The following is an 18,712-nucleotide window of genomic DNA, read 5'->3' on the forward strand; positions in this document are numbered from 1 at the left end:
GAGACTTGTTTCATGACTTGGGGGGGGGCGGGGTTGATGCAGGGTTGTCGGTTCATACTTTTGCAATTTATACTGTTCTGATTAATTTAAAGTATCTTTATTGTTTTGATGCATTTATTGTTCTGAAGCTGGGATAGCTCAGTAGAGCATGAGACTCTTAATCTTACTCTGTCTTTACAATATATCTTTTCTGTGTATTTATATATTAAGAAGTGATGTCTTTATTTGTTAATGTTTTATTGTTGCTGTGCTTAGTTGCTGCAAAAGCAGCAAACATTAAATCAAAACGTAAAAAAAACAAAATCAAATCCTATACATGCCTGTTGTAGAGTTCATGATGCTGACTCCCAAGTAAATGGATATAGGATTGCAGTCTTACAGGTTCTAACATTTTATTGTTCAGTTGTATTTATGATGACTTATCAAAACCTTAAAACACACCTGTCCCCTTCATACATATACCAAGCATATTTCCTACTCCTGCTATTAGAAGCTAATTTTCAAAACTGGCCCATACTTTACTCTAAAATTAAGAAATACTGTTCAAATACCTGGAGGTAGGGTCTCGATGTTTTGCAATTTTTCGTTCCCATTATTACTGCGTTGTTCTTTGTTGTTTAATGCATTAACGTTATTTGGGTCATCCTGAGAAGACAAAAAACAGATTTGTCATTAAATTCACACTTGACAAAGTTTGTCAAGGAGAGAAATAACTACTTTACTTCCTGGAATCAATAAAATTTTAATTCAAAGTAAAGTGACAGCCTCAATTAGCAAGAGGGATTATTGAGCAATGGAGCATATATGCAGTCATTTCAGTCATCCACTATATGTGGAACAAGTGAATAGTACAAGATCTATTGCCAAGGCTACCGCAAAAAATCCTTACGATGACAACAAAAACCATTTACTAGAAAACTACGTACCTTTATAGCTAACACACTGTGGCTGGCCAAAAATTATTAAATATCCAATATTCAGGAATGTGCATGACATGCAATGTGTTAAAATATATGCTGGGTAATCAGACCACTTTATCAGAACCGAACACCACAACTGAGAACTGTCACATATCTACAGCAAGTTATTTTTCCCACCTGTCTAGATTTTACTAAGCTCTGTTGTGATATTCTACTCCACGTGGGAGTTATTCGACCATGCATTAACTTTCCAAACATCTGTTTCTAATTCTGTATACTATGAAAACGAGAAAGTACCCTGTGAGTCACTCCTCCCTCCAAGCAATGATGAAATAAATGAAATAAACAGCTTCAAATTCTGAGAAATTTTAAGATGCAGGGCTTGTAACATGAGCTTGTTTTCTGTGTCATAGTTGTTTGATTTGCCTTAGAAGGGATTAGACAATATTCCTTAGACTGGCTTACAATTTTATAATGTTAACAGCCGAATTCATTTCTGCGTTTTCACAGAACCAAGCACAAGCTCCTCAGCAACAGAAATTACATGGCAGTCACAGTAATCTATAAATTTCCCCCTTCTAATCGCAGGTATATACAGGTGGGGGGGGGAGCCAGGTGCACTTGTCCTAGGCCTTGGAGGGCTAAACCGGCCGGCTGGGGGGCACCAGAGACTGGCTAGGAAGTGGGCTAGCTTGCTTCTGCATCTATTATACTGAATATGAATACAGCTCAAATCAGTGGATTCATTGCTATCTTTAGCTTTAAAAATTGGGCATCCCTCCCCTCATCCCCCTATGTGCACTGCTGTACAATAAAGACAATATATTATGCTAACTTTTGTAAATCTTGTGTTTTGAAAACCAGTTCTACCCCAGTGCATTTTTAATGAGTTAACAGCAACTGGAAGAAATACCAACAAAAACCAGAAATGAGTAAATATGCCTATTTTATGAACTTGTTGGTCCTTATTCTACATCTTGCATGTGAACTTTTCTTCAGAGTCATGCTTTTGTGTTTTGGCCTATTGATTTCCCAATAATCGAGTTTAACTCAGTTGGCCGTTAAGACTTTAAAGTTTGTGAAATATGAGCCTCTATGTAAACAAAAGCCAAGAGAGAGGGGGGGGGGGAGAAACAGAAATATACTTATCATCATACTGATGGCTCTGTATTGGGGTGTTAGTTTATATCATTTTAGGAATTACTGCATTTGGTACACACCTTTAAATTGTTGCATAAAAAGGCAACCTGTTTGAAACAGAAGGACCACAAGTTTACTCTTCCCAAATTAAAAATGTTTGTAGTTTCTTTTAAAGGTTAGATTGTATTACATTTGCAACACAGCAAGCTGTCAGTCCAAGTCAGACTGTAAATTCAGAATTCTACGCTGAATGACAGCAACTCTCCAGGGTTTCAGACAGGAATCTTTCCAAGCACAACCTGGCGATGGCAGAAATTGAACCAGCAATGTTCTGTGTGCAAATCATGTGTTTCACCACTGAGCTACAGCCCTTCTTCAATTGGGGGTGGAGGTAGTGAGAGAACTAGAACCATGTTTTCACTATAATCCTAGCCCTGAACATCTGCATTCCTGGAAGTAGGGAGAAAATGATGGGACAGAATATTGGCTGAGGAGATGGCAGATAACTGCATAACAAAACAGGCTCCGTTTATGGTGCTATAATCCATAATTAAACGTAATTCTTACTGAACTCAATGGGACTTGGCAATACAATTGTGACAGGTTAATGCCAACATAGCTTATTTGCTAAATTTAGTTAATTTACACTCCACTTTTAGGTAGAAACAACCTCCCACAAGGCAACTTACAGCACTATAAATTTCAAGGAATATTGCTTAGATAGAGTTAATACAGCCCCTGCTTTGATTTGCTCATGCTGTATTTTCCCCTATTGTGTTTCCCATGAAACATCTGAATGGAGAAAAAAGCCAAGCAGAGAACTACACAATCACTTCTACTAGCTGGATATATCTTCACAGAAGTTACAGAGCCAGGGACACCGAGTGGAAAAATCAGAATTTCCAGTGATAATAAAGAAAAGGGCACCCCCACCCCCACGGGGGCTTTGCCCTTTGAGATATATGACAGTTACTGCCCAAAAATCATGTACAACTGTAATTTTAAAGGAGACGATGGCAGCAGCCATTTCTCATGAACAGGCTTTAGTAAACTAAGCACAGAAGCCAATTTCTACAGACTCACGCCTGAAGCAAATATATAAAGGAAGTTATAAGTATTTAGATTAACTGACAAAGACAGCATGACGCACAAGCTTCACAGATGAGAATAATCCCCGTCCTGCAATGTTTTATAGCAATACATTTACGTCAGCCCATGTAAAAAATGGCAGATAAAGCTAGGCAAACACTATTAGACGACTATTCAAATGTTCAGCATTGGGGGACTCAACTAATGATGCAGGAAGGTTTCTTCCACTATGCATCGACTAAGCACTTTTTGTTTCAAGACACAATACAGTTTGGTATGTTGTCTGTTGTAACACAGTGGATTTAAAAGCAGCAAATCTATCATTTCCGTGGTACCTTAGCTTTTAATTCCTATTTCTTATATACACTAAAGTACAAAAAGAGGAAGGTAACACGATCTGTAGCATTCTACATAGACAACCAAGGTACAAAATTTATTTGACCGTGTTTCTAAAATATGTCTAGATATCCTGACCAGAATTGATTTGTGCAGATCTGTAGCTCGAAACAGTCTCTCAGAAAGCCTGCAGAGTGTTTCTGGAATGTTGCAAATATTAATTACAACACCGTATAAGGAGAATGCAGGGTAAGTGGAGGGCAGGGAGGAGTTGGGAAGGCTAGAATGATTTCACCCCAGCCAGCACTCTCCAATCACAGTGCTTGGGAGCTTCTGTTGATGTTGGGGCTAGTTAGGTAATTCCTGCCTGTGGTCCACAAGTGGGCGACCTGTAGCATAGGGGTGCATTTATGCAGCCCCTCGTACTTCCTGAAATTGCCTATCAGAGTTCCTTCCATTTGTTTTCTCCTTGTTTTCATGGATTTTAAAAGTCTAGGTGCTTGCTCACCTGGGCTCCTAAAATATGGTGTTATTTTAATCTAAACTTAGGATAGTCAAACCTAGGAAGAGGAAACAGCTTTTTATCATATATTTTATTATATAAAAATTCAGAGTAGTAATTGAATGCCGTGGGGTGAGGGAACAAAAATCAAAACAGAAAAAGTATCCTTTGGGACAGTAAATCTTCCCAGCTTGTAAGAACACTAATCTTATAAAACTAACTCATTAAGAATAAAGGGAAAAGATGTTTCAGATATATTCCAAACAGCCAACACATTGTAAGAATCTCAAGCAGGGATAATTTGGAAAACACGGGAACATTTAAAAACCCTGTCAATGACTGCAAAATAAATCTTCACTTAATTATGGTCGTTGTTGACCCACCATTATGTTTAGGTAGTTTAATGCAGCAAAGTTTTCAACTGAAGGTTAAAAAATTCACACTCTAATTGTTTGTATCTAAAATGAGAGTCAGTCCATATCTGTGCAATTATACACAGACGCTGGATGAATGCTAGGTTTGCTGAGATGAATTTCTCCAGACTGTGTGGAATGTCAATTATACCTTAAAACTGGCTTCTATAAAATAATATATTCCAAGCCATTGCCATTATTCTGAATAATGCCTAGCACTTTGGTTTTACAAAAAGATTCCCAAAGGATTATTAAAATGGACACTGCATAAATATGGAGGCATTGGACAGAATGTCATTTGCACAAGGAAAATAGTTTATGTGTGGATGGTTTAATAAAATCCAAGAACACAATTTAAGATCTAGTGAATGGATTTATACAATTTAGGATGCTGAATACAAAACACATTTCAGTCACTAGCATGTTCTCCATCCCAAGATGTAGTAAAAGGCAGGGAAAGGTAAAGTTGGGTTGCGGCTTTTGGGAGGAGTGTCCCTCTGTGTACTTTAGGAAACTCCAAAATTAACTCTGCCCAGAAAGCACATATCTAAGAGAGATCTAAGTTAATTTCAGAAAGAAAACACATGCCAAAAACTATGAACTAATCCAAGTAAGTTAATCAGCACAAAGAGCTTTTCTATTCTAGTAAAGTTCCATAAAAGACAAGAGATATAATGCTCAAAAATGAAGAACAGAATTGCCTTTGCTACAAAAATAGTGGGACAATTTCACAGTTCCTATGAATGGGGCTCCATTTACAACAATTTACAATTGCCCCAGCTTCATTGTCCCCATCCCCCCAAATCTGCTCTGAAGGGTTGGGGCAGGGGTCAGCAACGTGCGGACCATGGGCCAGATGCGGCCCACGAAGACCGTTCTACCGGCCAACGAGCCACCCCCGAACCGAGCCGCCCGCTTGGCAAGTCCCCCTTGCACTGCGCTAAACCAGCACAGCGTGACCCGGGGACTCGCCGAGCGGCGCCAGAAAGTGCATCTGTGCATACGCAGATATTGGAAACCGCGTCTGCGCATGTCCAGATGCCAAAAATCACTTCTGCGCAGACGCGATTTCCGGCATCTGCAGAAGCAATTTCCGGTGCTGCTGACATGCGCAGACGTGATTTCTGGCATCATGTTGCACCAGTCCGGCCCATGGACAATCTCCGTGGAAGTGATCCAGCCCATGGCCGGTAAGCCTTGCCAACCCCTGGGTTGGAGGTTCCATACTGGGAGGTGGCACAGAACGGAAGGAGAAATAGTGACAATCACTACTCCTCTCCCTCTGAGATTGGCAGCCCCCATGAATCACGAGCACTTCTGCAAATAGATGTGCAACTCTGGATCTAAAACACTGTTTATACCAGATTAACAGGCCATTTCTGGAAAATTAAAAATGCATTGTGTAACAGTGTGACAGACATGAGAACAGCCTGGGATGTGTTGGAAGAGAAGATGCTTGCAATTTCTTAAGAGAAGCAATTTAACAGCCAAGTTTTCTACATTCTTGAAACAGCCATCTGTGTGTTTTTATGTCCACTTTCCATTTGTAAATATATGCAATTTCTTTGCATTTAAGTGGTGCAATATTTAACACATTTGCTTCAAGAACAAAGTCGTACTAATAGAGTTTTCACTGTGGTAGGTTTAGAAGGCTGCAGTGTGTATTTGTGTACCACTTTTCCCTTACAAGACCCCCAGACATTTAAATCAGATACAGATAGCAATTTGCGGTTTAGTAAGCTAGGTGGGACACTGAAAAAAAGAAGGGTTTGCAGTACAACCTGTCAATGTAAGCAAATCTTGACATAGTGCTGTGTTTCACTGAAAAGCAAGACAGAGTGTCTACATCTTGCTTCCTCAACCTGGTGCCATCCAGACGTTTTGGTCTGCAACCCCTTCAGCCCCTGCCAGCAGAGGGGGAAATGAAATGGATTATCCTGAAAGGCAACACGGGTGGATAGAGCCTAACAGGAGCACTCCATGCTCATGCTACATTTTGTTGCAGATCCCACTTGTAATGTTTGTAAAAGCAAAAATCAGGTCCGACTTCAAGAGTGGCTAGGGGAACTTATTACATCATATTGCTGATATTTCAAGCTTGCTAGCACTGAACCCAAGTTGCAACCATTATTGCCAACCTGTGCAGCACTAATATGAGCAAAGCACTTCACAATCGATATTAACTTGGAAAAGTAACTACTAGCATTTTCTGAATGTCGATACAGAAGTACCAGAACAGAACAGTATAGTGACTGCAATCCAAAGGCATGCATAATGCTATGTGTGCATACTGGTGCATCTCCACCTTCCCATCCAGTCCTCCACATGCCCCTGAAATGCAACTCCTGGGAGTTGGGAAACTCTCTTAAGCTACAAGTAACGGGAGAGGGATCATTTGATTCTGTTTGTGTGTAGAGAAGCATTTTCAACTTGCACACAGAGCCCTTTGGGTTCTGGAAAATACTTTTCTATTATGTCATGAAAATATTATTATAGGATTATAAGAAACCAAGAACAGAATTGTTCTCATAGAAAGGGTGCTCTGAGCACATGCTAATAGAGGCTGGGGCGGGGGTCATTTTCCCTGTAGGCCCCGGAGAGCTGCAAATTCTCCAGAAATTGGCAAAACACCTCCCCTTCTTCCATAAATGAGACCCTCTGTCAAATAACAAAAAAGCTCTTCTGTTCACATTCTATGTCTGAAAGGGCACCTATAGGATTGCAACTGCTTGGCAGTCTCTGATTCTATTGCCTCTGGAGTGCAGGCATGACCAAAGTGATTTTTTGAAAATCACTGCCCCAGAGAAAAAGCGAGACACATTACACATAAAAAGCTGCTCCCATGTTTGCTTCAGCAATAGCAGTGAATACCTTTCAGCTACTTTTCACTAGTTAAACTCTCTCTCATTTGAGAGTTGACTCAGTCCTGGCTCAAGCAGTTTCCATCTGCTAAATGTGCTCTGATTCTTAATTAACACCAATATATTCAGAACCAAACACTGCTAAGAAAGCTGAAAATAACAGTCTTTGTACATAAATAAGCAAAATAAAATTCTGAGAACTGAAGCCAGGCAATAGCAATTAAGCAGGAGCCTGTCTTGTGCGGTCTTGGCCATCTAAGTGTCTTTCTGAAACCACAGATTAACAAGAAAGGGCAAGGATCTCTCATCCATGGAGGTAGAAACCTTGCAGGTAGCCAGCGGCTCACTAAACAAGAACTTACTTTCTCCTTACAGTGCTCTGGCTAAGGAGGTTAATGTTACTTGAACTACAAACAACCCTCAACTCTATCTAGTTCTATTAACATCTAACGAATTAAATACTTAAATATATTATACCATACATATCAAATTGTTGGATACAAAATTAAAAAAAATCCTTCGAGTAGCACCTTAGAGACCAACTAAGTTTGTTATTAGTATGAGCTTTCGTGTGCATGCACACTTCTTCAGATACTGGTAGTTGGTATCTAAGGTGCTACTCAAAGGAATTTTTTTTTTTTTTGTTTCAACTACAGCAGACCAACATGGCTACCTACCTGTAACTAGATTATTGGATGTTACCTGCTTCTATAAATTATAAATTTTTAATAAATTAAAATGAGTAACTATTATTTGTTTTGAATTCATTAAACATTTACCCATGCAAAGATTTGCCTCTTAGAAGAGACTCTCACTCCTACTTTCCCCATGGGAAAGGGACACACACCAAGGGAGTCTAGCAATCTACCTTGAAAGCCTTGCTGCACAAGGCAAAAACCTGATCTTATGCATGTTGACTGAAAAGTAAGTCCCACCAAGTTCAAATAAGCCCAAGAATACTGGTTCTATGTATCCAAACAAACTTCTGTTTGCAACACAAACACTTCCGTGCAATCTTACTGTAACACTGTGTTTTGATGACACAACCATGCCAAACCTTTATTTGCAAATCAAGAAACTCTTAGGACAAGTTTTGAAAAACGTAAGTTCAGACAGGTAAGAGACAGGCATTACAGTAGTTTGCAAAGCCCTAGTATATTGGAATGAATTATTATATACAGGGTTATAGAAGGATTATTTATAAAAATCCTTCACATTTTATCTTATAGGAAAAAAATAATTTCCCCCTAATATGAAAATAAGTAATTATAGAGATGAAAAACTCAGCTACCATCAGCCCACTGAGCTGACAAGGATATTGCAATCTCACCCATATGACATTTGTTTAGCATTGCTCAGATTTCAGTAGTCATTTGAAGCAGTCATACCTGTAATATATGGAACTATGACAGCAGAATTAGCTGAATTCTTGAGCTTCTGAGTATGCATTCCTAGATCAATACACCAAGATGAACCCAAGGATGCATATATGGTATTTAGAAGAGTTGACAACATAATGACCAATAATGCGAAAAGAATAACTGTGTTAAAGACAAAAGGCATGACTGCATTGATGTTATTAGAGAACATAGTAAGCCAGCCTAGACCTCAGAGGAGTGTTAATTTTTTTCAAGGCATGCTGAAGGTGACACACATTTGTCAAGAGAAATATTTCCTACTACAGCTAGGTGCTTCACGGGCAGAGGAAACCTTAGTTAAAAACTGCCAGAATGACAGTAACAGAAGCAACTCAAGTCTACAACTAACTGAGCAACTTTATAGGTCATGTAGCAAAATGCAAGCTGAAGCAAGTTACAAACTGAAGTCCTAAAGTTAACCAAGAGATGCGTTAACAGTATAATATTTGTTTCTGGAAAACTTCAGTGTATCATTCTTAAAGCAAATCACACAGAAGGAACTTTGTTTCCACCGAACAGACACCAAAGCACAGGTCATTTCATGATACACACGCTATCAAGAACATTATATAATGATGAATATCTATCAGGCAACACTAACATCTGCAGCAAAACACTGCATCCTTTCTTGAACAGGCACAAGACCAAGCGCAAATCCCCGTCACCAAATAAATCCAAATGCAGCTCAATTAACTGCTGTTAAGTTTTGAACAAGACAGACAAGGCCAATGCAGGAACATAACAAAAGGTGCATTTCCGACTACATGGATTTTCAACTTTCAACAGTTCCTTCTTCGAAAAGGGAAACTTTTGACTTATCAAAGCATAACTTATAGATAGACTCAACTTTCTTCCCTTTTAGGTTTAAATTGGTAGGGAAGGCCATTCTTTTCTACAGAGCATTAAGAGGAACAGTTGTTTCACTCCCTACTGCTTATTTTTTTAAGCCTGCAGTTTATTAGTTCTGCTTGCTGCTGTGTCTTTATTCTGTGTTTTTGTTATGGTTTTGGTGGGTGGAAATTCTTCATCTTTATCTGTGAGGTACCCTTGTATATAATTTTTGGGGAGAAAGGCAAGATATGTTATTAAATAAATTTAATAAAATAGCACCTTGAACATGCAACAGTAGAGTTGTCAAATACAAGTCCTTGTTATCAAAAACAAGAGACGGTACATTTTAGGAAGTTTTTATCATAAAAAATAATTGCCTCAGGACAGCACGAAGCACTGTGTTATGACTACACATGTGTCTGCTTTAAAAATAGATTCTAATTGAGTTTCCTCAGTGGTTGATTTTATTATGCTAAACAACTAAATTGCTGAAAAATCAGTAACTAAACAGCTGCTTTTTCACAGGATTTAGAAACATCTGTTTGCTTTGATATAAACCAAGGCAGGTCCAGGAGTCTGCTGACATATACAACCCACTAAGGGAACAATGAAGTTCATCAGAGATGGCATATAAAAACCTTAATTTGAAAACCATACCAAAGTATTAACAAGCACCGAACATTCAAGTCAAGGTAACAAAAAGTTCACTAATGAGTTGTGCCACAGTCTGACTAGACTATAATACTTTACAGTACAATCCTATGTGCACTTACCTGAGATTAAGTCCCACTGAACTCAATTGGAACAGCTTCGGAGTAAACCATCACAGAATTGATGGTTCACAGATATCCTTTTTTTTCTTTTACTTCTATTCCCCTGCTCCTCCCAATACACACAAATGGCAAAATCCAACTGTTGGGGCAGGAGTAGTTTCTCCAGTCCTTTCCACTATTGCAACCCACAAAATTCATCTTGTTTATCAGGTGTTCTGCCTTCCTCTGCGGTGTGCAACTTGACTCACCTGCATCAGTCAGCTGCAAATTCATTCTACGGTGGTACCTCGGGTTACATACACTTCAGATTACAGACTCCGCTAACCCAGAAATAGTACCTCAGGTTAAGAACTTTGCTTCAGGATGAGAACAGAAATCGCACGGTGGCGGCGCAAAAGCAGCGGGAGGCCCCATTAGCTATCTGGCTATAGTCCAGAATTAGAAGCAGATTGCTGACAAGACAGTTCCGTTGAGAACAATTTTTAATAGCAAAAGTATGGGTTATGCATACTCAATGAAGGCACCTGAACTCACTCACATTCTCAACCTTGTGTAGTTCATTAGCCCTTTTACTTAAAAACATACAACAAAGAGGTTTCCTAAGTCTAGCAGTGGGTAGGTGGGCGAGTTCCTCAAGCAAAGCCTCTCTAAAAGAGTTTGAAGGCTGGCGAGCCTTGCTTAAAGGAAGAGCGATGAATCCCTCCTGGGATAAGAGAACACTTTTTTTGTCAACTTGGGAAAGCAAGTTGCCTCGTTTCAACAGCCTCCACTGAAGCATGTACAAACAATGTAAAAAACAGCAAACATGTTAAATTACGGGGGAGAAACATGGAATATATTATGTCTCTTGTATATAAACTGATGCACAAAGATTTCGGTACCCTGCTTCTCCAAGATGAAAAACCCTATTATGATCAGTATTAATTCTGTGCCTCATCCCACTGGGGGCTATAATCAACCAAGTCATACTGGACAAATTCAGTGTGTGGTATCCAAATAAATAGATCCACTAGCCCAAATACTTCCACTTGCACAACAGAACTTTCCCCTCTCTTCTCCCCACATGCCCCATCTACATCTGTTCTGGGGGTTCCTGCAACCCTATGGAATAGATTTGGGGAGGCCACAGGGGTGCACAGGAAGAGGACAGGGAGAAGTTCTCCCCCTAAAAGGACTTAAAGTAGCAATGGCTATTTATTTCAATGCAGTAGCTGGCTGAAAAACCCAGAAATAAGCTCATTGTACTCCCCCTGCCCCGCTGAGGTTTTGAAACAGATTCTGTAGGAATGAGGAGATAATTTTTTTATTCAAAGGGTGGAAACTTATTCTCTGCAAAACAAGATTATTTCCAGGTTTAACTTTCATTCCCCCCACCCCAAACATGGTAGTCCCTTTAATGGCACTACAATAAGTAAAACACACACATCCTATATTCCACATTGCTTCCACAGCAAAAAGTTACCAGCTGGAAGGGAATAGGAACCTTCTGTTGCAAATTAATTCCTTTAGCATGCAACTGTGATTCCGCCCCCGACCCCCCAAGTTGTTCCTAGTTTGCTTTTACTCTACCTTTTCTCTCAAGAGTCCATAAATATTTGTGTCAAAGTTATTAAGCCATTAAATAAACCATCCAGTCATCATAAAATAAGTTTGATAGCATGGGTGGCATATTGGCAAAGATGTGCTAGACTGAGCTTCAGAGTATTTCATTTCTTCAGCATATGAACAGGTGCTACCCAGAGAACCATTCAAACAGCTGTTAGACAGGCTTTTTTATTATTCAAGACAAAAAGAAACATGCAGTTCTCCGACCATATTCTTAACTACTGGTTTAATTATACCTTTCAATAATAAATTTAAAAAGAGAAAGATGGCAAGTTTTTGATCACATTTGGATGATTGTATCTTGGCTTAATAACCCGAGATACAAATGAGACTTGCACCTACACACGCAGCCAGTGACTTCCCTTCTCCCTTCACAGTATGAATTCAATGCAGAAGTCACCGGTTAACCACAGTTTTCTATTCCATCCAAACTGAGGAACTGTTTAACTAGCTGCTGGGAAAACAAGTCTCATTCATTCCATGGCTAATTAAGCTGAGATACAATGGTCCAAACAAGTTATCTGAGTATTCTTTCAAAACAGAAGTATCCTAAACAATGAAGACTTGAAAGAGTAAAATCCTAAGAATTGTTTTTGAGAAATGTTAATTTTTTTTACCTGCCTTGAGTCAATGTTGTCAAACCTTTTAAAAATGCCACACAAAATCCAAAGGCTGGAAGAGACTTTGAATTACCAGGAGCACCTGACACCTGCTCTCTGCCTAGCTGTTTGGCCGGTAGGACCAGAAGCAACTGATATCCTTACGGACTGCTTTTCTGGCCTGAGAATACTCCTTTATGGTAGTTCTGCTGCTGTCGGAAGAATACATTCCAGAAGTGGCAGCGTACAACTATAGTTCCCCATAGGAGTTACTCTGGGCTTCAGTTGTGTCTCCCATGCTTTTATCATCAAAATAAAACCACCAGGAAAGGTCATCAAGGGGTAATATATCATCACTATATATTAACAATACCCAGCTGTCTTGCTTTTCCATTAAAAACTACATTTTTTGACTCCACGGAAGTTAGCAGGCATGGTAAGGAGCTTTGCAGTGTGTTGGGGGGGGGGGGATGACATGAAAAGAAAGGTTACATGCTACTCTCCCCCTGTGGACCTGATCCAAACTGTGGTAATAGACAGCTCCTTTTTGATCAAATCACACTTTTCAATCAAGGAACTCCCATGCCACATTTGGTTTGACTTTCAAACCAAAAAGGTATCACACATGAAGTCCTCCAACCTAAGGTTATGAACTTGCAACTCTGAAATGATAATTGTCAGCAAAGAATTAATTCGTACAAATGGTGTTATTCTGTATTAGGCTATAAGGTTTAACAGGAGGAGCATTCCATTTACTAGAAACAAATCACAGTATAAAGAACTGAACCAGAGTGGTTGAAATGTTGAACTTGGATGAGGGAAGCCAAGGTTCAGACCACCACTTAGCCATGAAGCTCGCTGCATGGCCTTGGGCAAGTCAGAACAAGGTTACTGTGTGACTCTGGGCAAGTCACCGTTCTTTAGCACAGAATGGCCAATCTCCCCAATTTCTTCTGTCTCCGCAAAAACACACCAATTCTGGCAGCAACAGCAAAAAGGAAAAGTCACCCAGCTTTAAATACAAGCTCGCTCTTAACTATTTATTTAGGTTGTAAATTGTAACTAATTAATATTGTATTTTTATACTACTGATATTCACCCTGTGACTTTATGGTGAAGGCTGGATAATGAATCCAACCATCATCATCCTACCTAGACTCCTTGGGGGAAGGACAGGATATAAATATGGCAAACAAAATAACGAAGGTTTCTACTTCTACCTAAGTGGCAAACATTTTGTATAACATTAAAATGGAAGGTTCTTATCCTAAAAGCAATTTCTTCCTAGGAATCTGCTACTGGTATTATTATGCAACCATGAAGGTCATCAAACAATAATAGACATGGTTGCATAACTACTGTTCCTTAACTTTATCATCCACTTCAGGGCAGAGAAGTGGAGGTTAGAAAGATATGAGGCCAACTCTCCATTGTAAAAAAACAACAACAGGAAGTCCTTCTCATCCCACAACTGCTAGAAGCAAACACTGCACTTGCACACTTCCCCTTGACTCTATGGAGGAATAATCTCAAAAGTAGAGAGCAGCACATGCACTAGTCTACTAGGGCAAAGGTTGTACCCAATTCTCTACCCACCTTCCATCTCCTGTGATCACTCTGATGCCACCTAGGCCCTGAGGTGATCAAGCTGGGGGAGGGATTCAGCTTCATCTCAGACTCTTCCCATCCTCTGTCCAATTCTGCCTCCTCCAACTTCTGTAATCTCCTTTCACTGAAATGACTGTGTAAAAGAGGCTTGGGCCTGGAACGTGCCTTCCCCATTCAACTTGAGAGTCCCTTGCCCTTGCAATTCTTTTCCCCCTAAAGGAAAAAAGATTTACGGATTCCCACATTAGTTTTAGAGCAGCCATGTACATCGATCGCAAGCTCGTGGTCAACCGCCAGGTTGTTTGGGTTGTTTCTGGTCGATCATGGGGCCTAGCAGCCGCTGCCGCTATCAGTCTCCACAGCAATACAACCCTGAGCAGTATGAGGGCACCGGGAGATGGAAGGAGGCGTGAGGGAGCTGAGGAGAGGTCTGTGCGATGCTGCTGGAAGAGGAGAGGCAGGCTTAGCATGACTTTCCCAATGGGGAAGGGAGTGGCTGAGCTGGGGGGGATCTGCATTCACATCAGCTGTGAGGCTCCCTTTGAGGGGGTGGGGAGAGAGAGACTAGGAAGGGAAAGAGTTAACAGAGGGAGAGAGGGAGACAAGCTGGCTCCTCAGATCTGTGCAAACTAGTATACAAATATAGTTTGACTTTTCTCACTTGTTTAGTTACTTCTCCATCCAGTAACTATCTGGATCTGTCATAATGATATCCAGACATAACTACTGTATCTGTGAAATAAAGATTTATTTATTTATTTATTTATTTATTTATTTAACTTAAATGACTTTGGAGGGTGGTAGATCACTGCCAGTTTTTGATACTTGTAAGCAGATCACAGGCAACTTGAGGTTGAACGTGCCTGGTTTTAGACTATGTACCAAACTGGATAAAGGCTCTGATGAAACTACTGCTGAGATTTTCAAAAGCAGCTGTAGAGTTCTCTACTAAAATGTGAAATCTTCTTGCCAGCCTTGAAGCAATAGGGTTTCTCTAAAAGAAACTGGGGTTGCTTCCCCCGTAAACCTGTCAATGGATTACTGTTGAGCATTAAAGGCGCTGCACACTTTTGCTCGTTCTACTAAATAGGAGATGAGGATTGAGAAGAGGCAGACTACACATAATTTAATGCTACAGCCTTTGCTCTATCATTCAACCTCCAAACGACTAGAGAACGGCTAGGATTGGATGAAACCCCAGGTGATAATGCAGCTCATTAAAATGAAAGCCTACCATTAATCTTCTCAAGTCCTTTTCATCCCAACTTATCAAAATTGTTCCCAGCGCACAAGGCTACCTCTTTCTCCTTCTTGGGTGCCCCATAGAGCACTTGGCCTTTTGCCTTGCTTTTCTTCAATGCTTTTGACAGTCAAAGGAAAGTAGCACAAATAATGAAATAGGGAATACTAAAAAATAAAAAAAGGAAATGACAGGGCACCTCACTAAGTATTATAAAGAAGTTCGTTATTTAGACTTGCTCCCTACTTTTGTTACTCTTCACTGAATGTTCTGCACAGGCATTGCTCAGTCTCATGCAAGGCCCAATACTGTGGCTGTCAATTTGTCTCAAGACCCCAGTGACTAAGCAAGCTGAGCCAAGAGATCTGGTCTCCCCAGGCAACTACAAAACCCTAACAGCACAAGAACCATGGGTTGCAACAGGGACAGGCTGGCAATTTCCTCTGGTGAAAGGTCTGCCATCAGGGCTAAGCACGGCCTGCACTTTCCCAACTTCACACACCCACAAGAAGTGCCATGCCCAGCTGATGTGGGATAGGGCTGGCACTCTCATCAAGGCAAACTGCCTGCCAGCCCTGTCCCACCTCAGATGGGCATGGCAGTTATTGTGGGTGTGCGAAGTTAGGAAAATGCAGGCCATGTGTAGCCCTGACAGCAGATCATTCACGTGCTTTGCAGTTCTGACACACTTTTGCTACTCACTGCATCTGCATCTTCAACCCTCAGGTGGGTAACTGAATGCTCGATGTCGCAGAGCAAACTTGGATAGCTCTTAGCTCTTAGCAACTCTTAGCTCTGCAGAAGGCTGATCACCAAAGAATTGATGCTTTTGAATTATGGTGCTGGAGGAGACTCTTGAGAGTCCCATGGACTGCAAGAAGATCAAACTGATCCATTCTGAAGGAAATCAGCCCTGAGTGCTCACTGGAAGGACAGGTCGTGAAGCTGAGGCTCCAGTACTTTGGCCACCTCATGAGAAGAGAAGACTCCCTGGAAAAGACCCTGATGTTGGGAAAGATTGAGGGCACAAGGAGAAGGGAACAACAGAGGACGAGATGGTTGGACAGTATTCTCAAAGCTACCAGCATGAGTTTGACCAAACTGTGGGAGGCAGTGGAAGACAGGAGTGCCTGGCGTGCTGTGGTCCATGGGGTCACAAAGAGTCGGACACAACTAAACGACTCTATTGGTCCAACTAAATGACAACTATTGTCAGCTGATGAAAGGCGAGATCCAAAACCCCAAGGGTTTTGCTTTACAGCTCTAATTTCTATCTATCATAAAATGAGCCCCCAAAAGCTATTTTTGTTTTGTTTTCCGACTTTTTAAATTGGCTGTTTTTATTTTGAAGGAAAAGCAGCTGTGTGGGGCTGAAATTGAGGTCACAATTTTGATACAAATTGCAGTCTCTTAGGAGTTTCTCATTAAACACCGCCCCCCTCGTTGTATATGGCTAAAGGTGCTGTTAGCAGCTGGGAAGGGGCATGAGGACCAAACTGGGACTCCACATGGCTTCTTTTCCTTCAAAATTTGCTAAACTATGATCTTCTGATGAAAGGCAGGTAATGAATCTACTACTACTACTACTATTTATTGTGATATTAAAAGTGAAATTATTTAACACTTCATTGAAAAGTGCTACTGAGTTCATAACAGGGTTTTTGTTGTTGTTGTTATATATATTCTCAATTAACAGAGCCTAAAATTAGAACACAGCATGGGGGGAGACTGTACTTGTAAAGGTTAGGAACTGCTACTCTTAACTAATAGTAATGGCTAGTTCAAAACCAGCAAACTTCAAGCTGATTTCTAATGCTGGTTTTAATTAACCATGGTTAAGGTGAGCCACAATACTGGGCATGAAAAATATGAAATGCTGTGGTTAACTAAAAGCATAAGTGAATATTTCTAATTGGAGCTCTCAAATGAAACCAATTTCAGTCAAAAGCACAGCAACTTGCATTTGGAGCCATATTTAAAAAGCACCTAATGTAAGTGGTGGCTGCAAAAAGCCATTGCAAGTTTGCTTTAAGGCTCCCCACTGTTACTTTGCAGCTGCAGGCTTACCTGTCCCATACCCAACATGTATGAGGTCAGGTGGCTTGCCCAAAACAGCATCACTGGGCAAACTGAGAAGCCTCTTGTGCTTGCTGACCATAAGGTTGGGAGTTTGAATCCATGCAATGAGGTGAGCTCCTGTTGCTTTGTCCCAGGTCCTGCCAACCTATCAGCTCGAAAGCATACCAGTGCAAGTAGATAAATAGGTGCTGCTGCAGCAGGAAGGTAAACAGAGTATCCCATTGTGTCCCATTGTGCCGGAAGCAGTTTAGTCACGCTGGCCATATGACCCGGAAAGCTGTCTGTGGACAAACGCTGGCTCCCTCAGCCTGAAAGCAGCGATGAGCATTGTACTCCATGTTGAATTTGGCTGGACTTAACCATCTAGGGGTCCCTTACCTTTACCCTACTACTGGGATAGTGGAATGTGCAATCAGATAAATATAAGGCCTTCCAAGGGAAGAAACACACAAATTTTACTTACTCTTCAGACAGGTATGAAGGTTCTCCATGTGTGGAGAAGGGGAAGGTGTGCAGTTCACTCCTAGTTCCTTAAACCCTTAACAAAAGCTGCGTCACCACTGATTCTTTTTTCTAACCCAGGGAGAAGGGAGCCAGCAGTCATGGTAGTCCAGGAGTCCAAAGTCCAGAAGAATTTTTTTGCCATTTTAACTGGAGGACAAATTTTAATCCAGGCTTCCTCAACCTCAGCCTTCCAGATATTTAAAGGCTACAATTCCCATCATCCCTGACCACTGGTCCTGCTAGCTAGGGATCATGGGAGTTGTAGGCCAAAAACATCTGGAGCTTCGAGGTTGAGGAAGCCTGTTTTAATCTTTTGTTAAGAGTTTGCTAATTGCCATAAGTCATCAATTAGAGGCTTGCAAGCTGGTACTTTCAGCTTAATCCTAACAACATCGATGATAGCCAATTTATGACCTAATCTCCTGAAAGGGTAACTTACACTTGCGTTTGAGGGAATAACACAAAGGTGGAGGCGCTGTGGGCCTCCAGAAGGTATGAGTCTACAATTACCACACCTGGCCATTGAGCATGCTGGTTGGGGCTGATGGGAGTACATCACCATGTCACAGGTTCCCCACACCTGCAATGATTTTTCAATGCATATAATGCTCCTTTCCCTCCAACACTGCAATTTTTTCTTTTTCACAATAGCCATTTCACACAAATAGCTCCCCATGTGAAAATGAAGTGGCAGAGGATGTGAGTTTATCATGCCAAGAATAAGCATACTGAAGAGCCATAATAAGCCCATTCCATATTTACGAGGAAAGAAAGACCAAAAATAACACTGTGTG

The 18,712-nt window shown here is 40.7% G+C and overlaps 1 protein-coding gene across 1 annotated transcript in view; it reads right to left on the reverse strand.

The window, feature by feature from the left end:
- GALNT2 (polypeptide N-acetylgalactosaminyltransferase 2) overlaps positions 1–18,712 on the reverse strand; it is a 63,802-nt gene that overhangs the window by 36,424 nt on the left and 8,666 nt on the right. Inside the window, exon 2 of the mRNA XM_083732500.1 lies at positions 552–645. Coding sequence (XP_083588626.1) covers positions 552–645 — 94 coding nt within the window. The remainder of the gene's footprint in view (positions 1–551; positions 646–18,712) is intronic.

The sequence above is a fragment of the Podarcis gaigeae genome, assembly GCF_964106915.1.
Source record: "Podarcis gaigeae genome assembly, chromosome: 3".
NCBI classification, from domain to species: Eukaryota; Metazoa; Chordata; class Lepidosauria; order Squamata; family Lacertidae; genus Podarcis; species Podarcis gaigeae.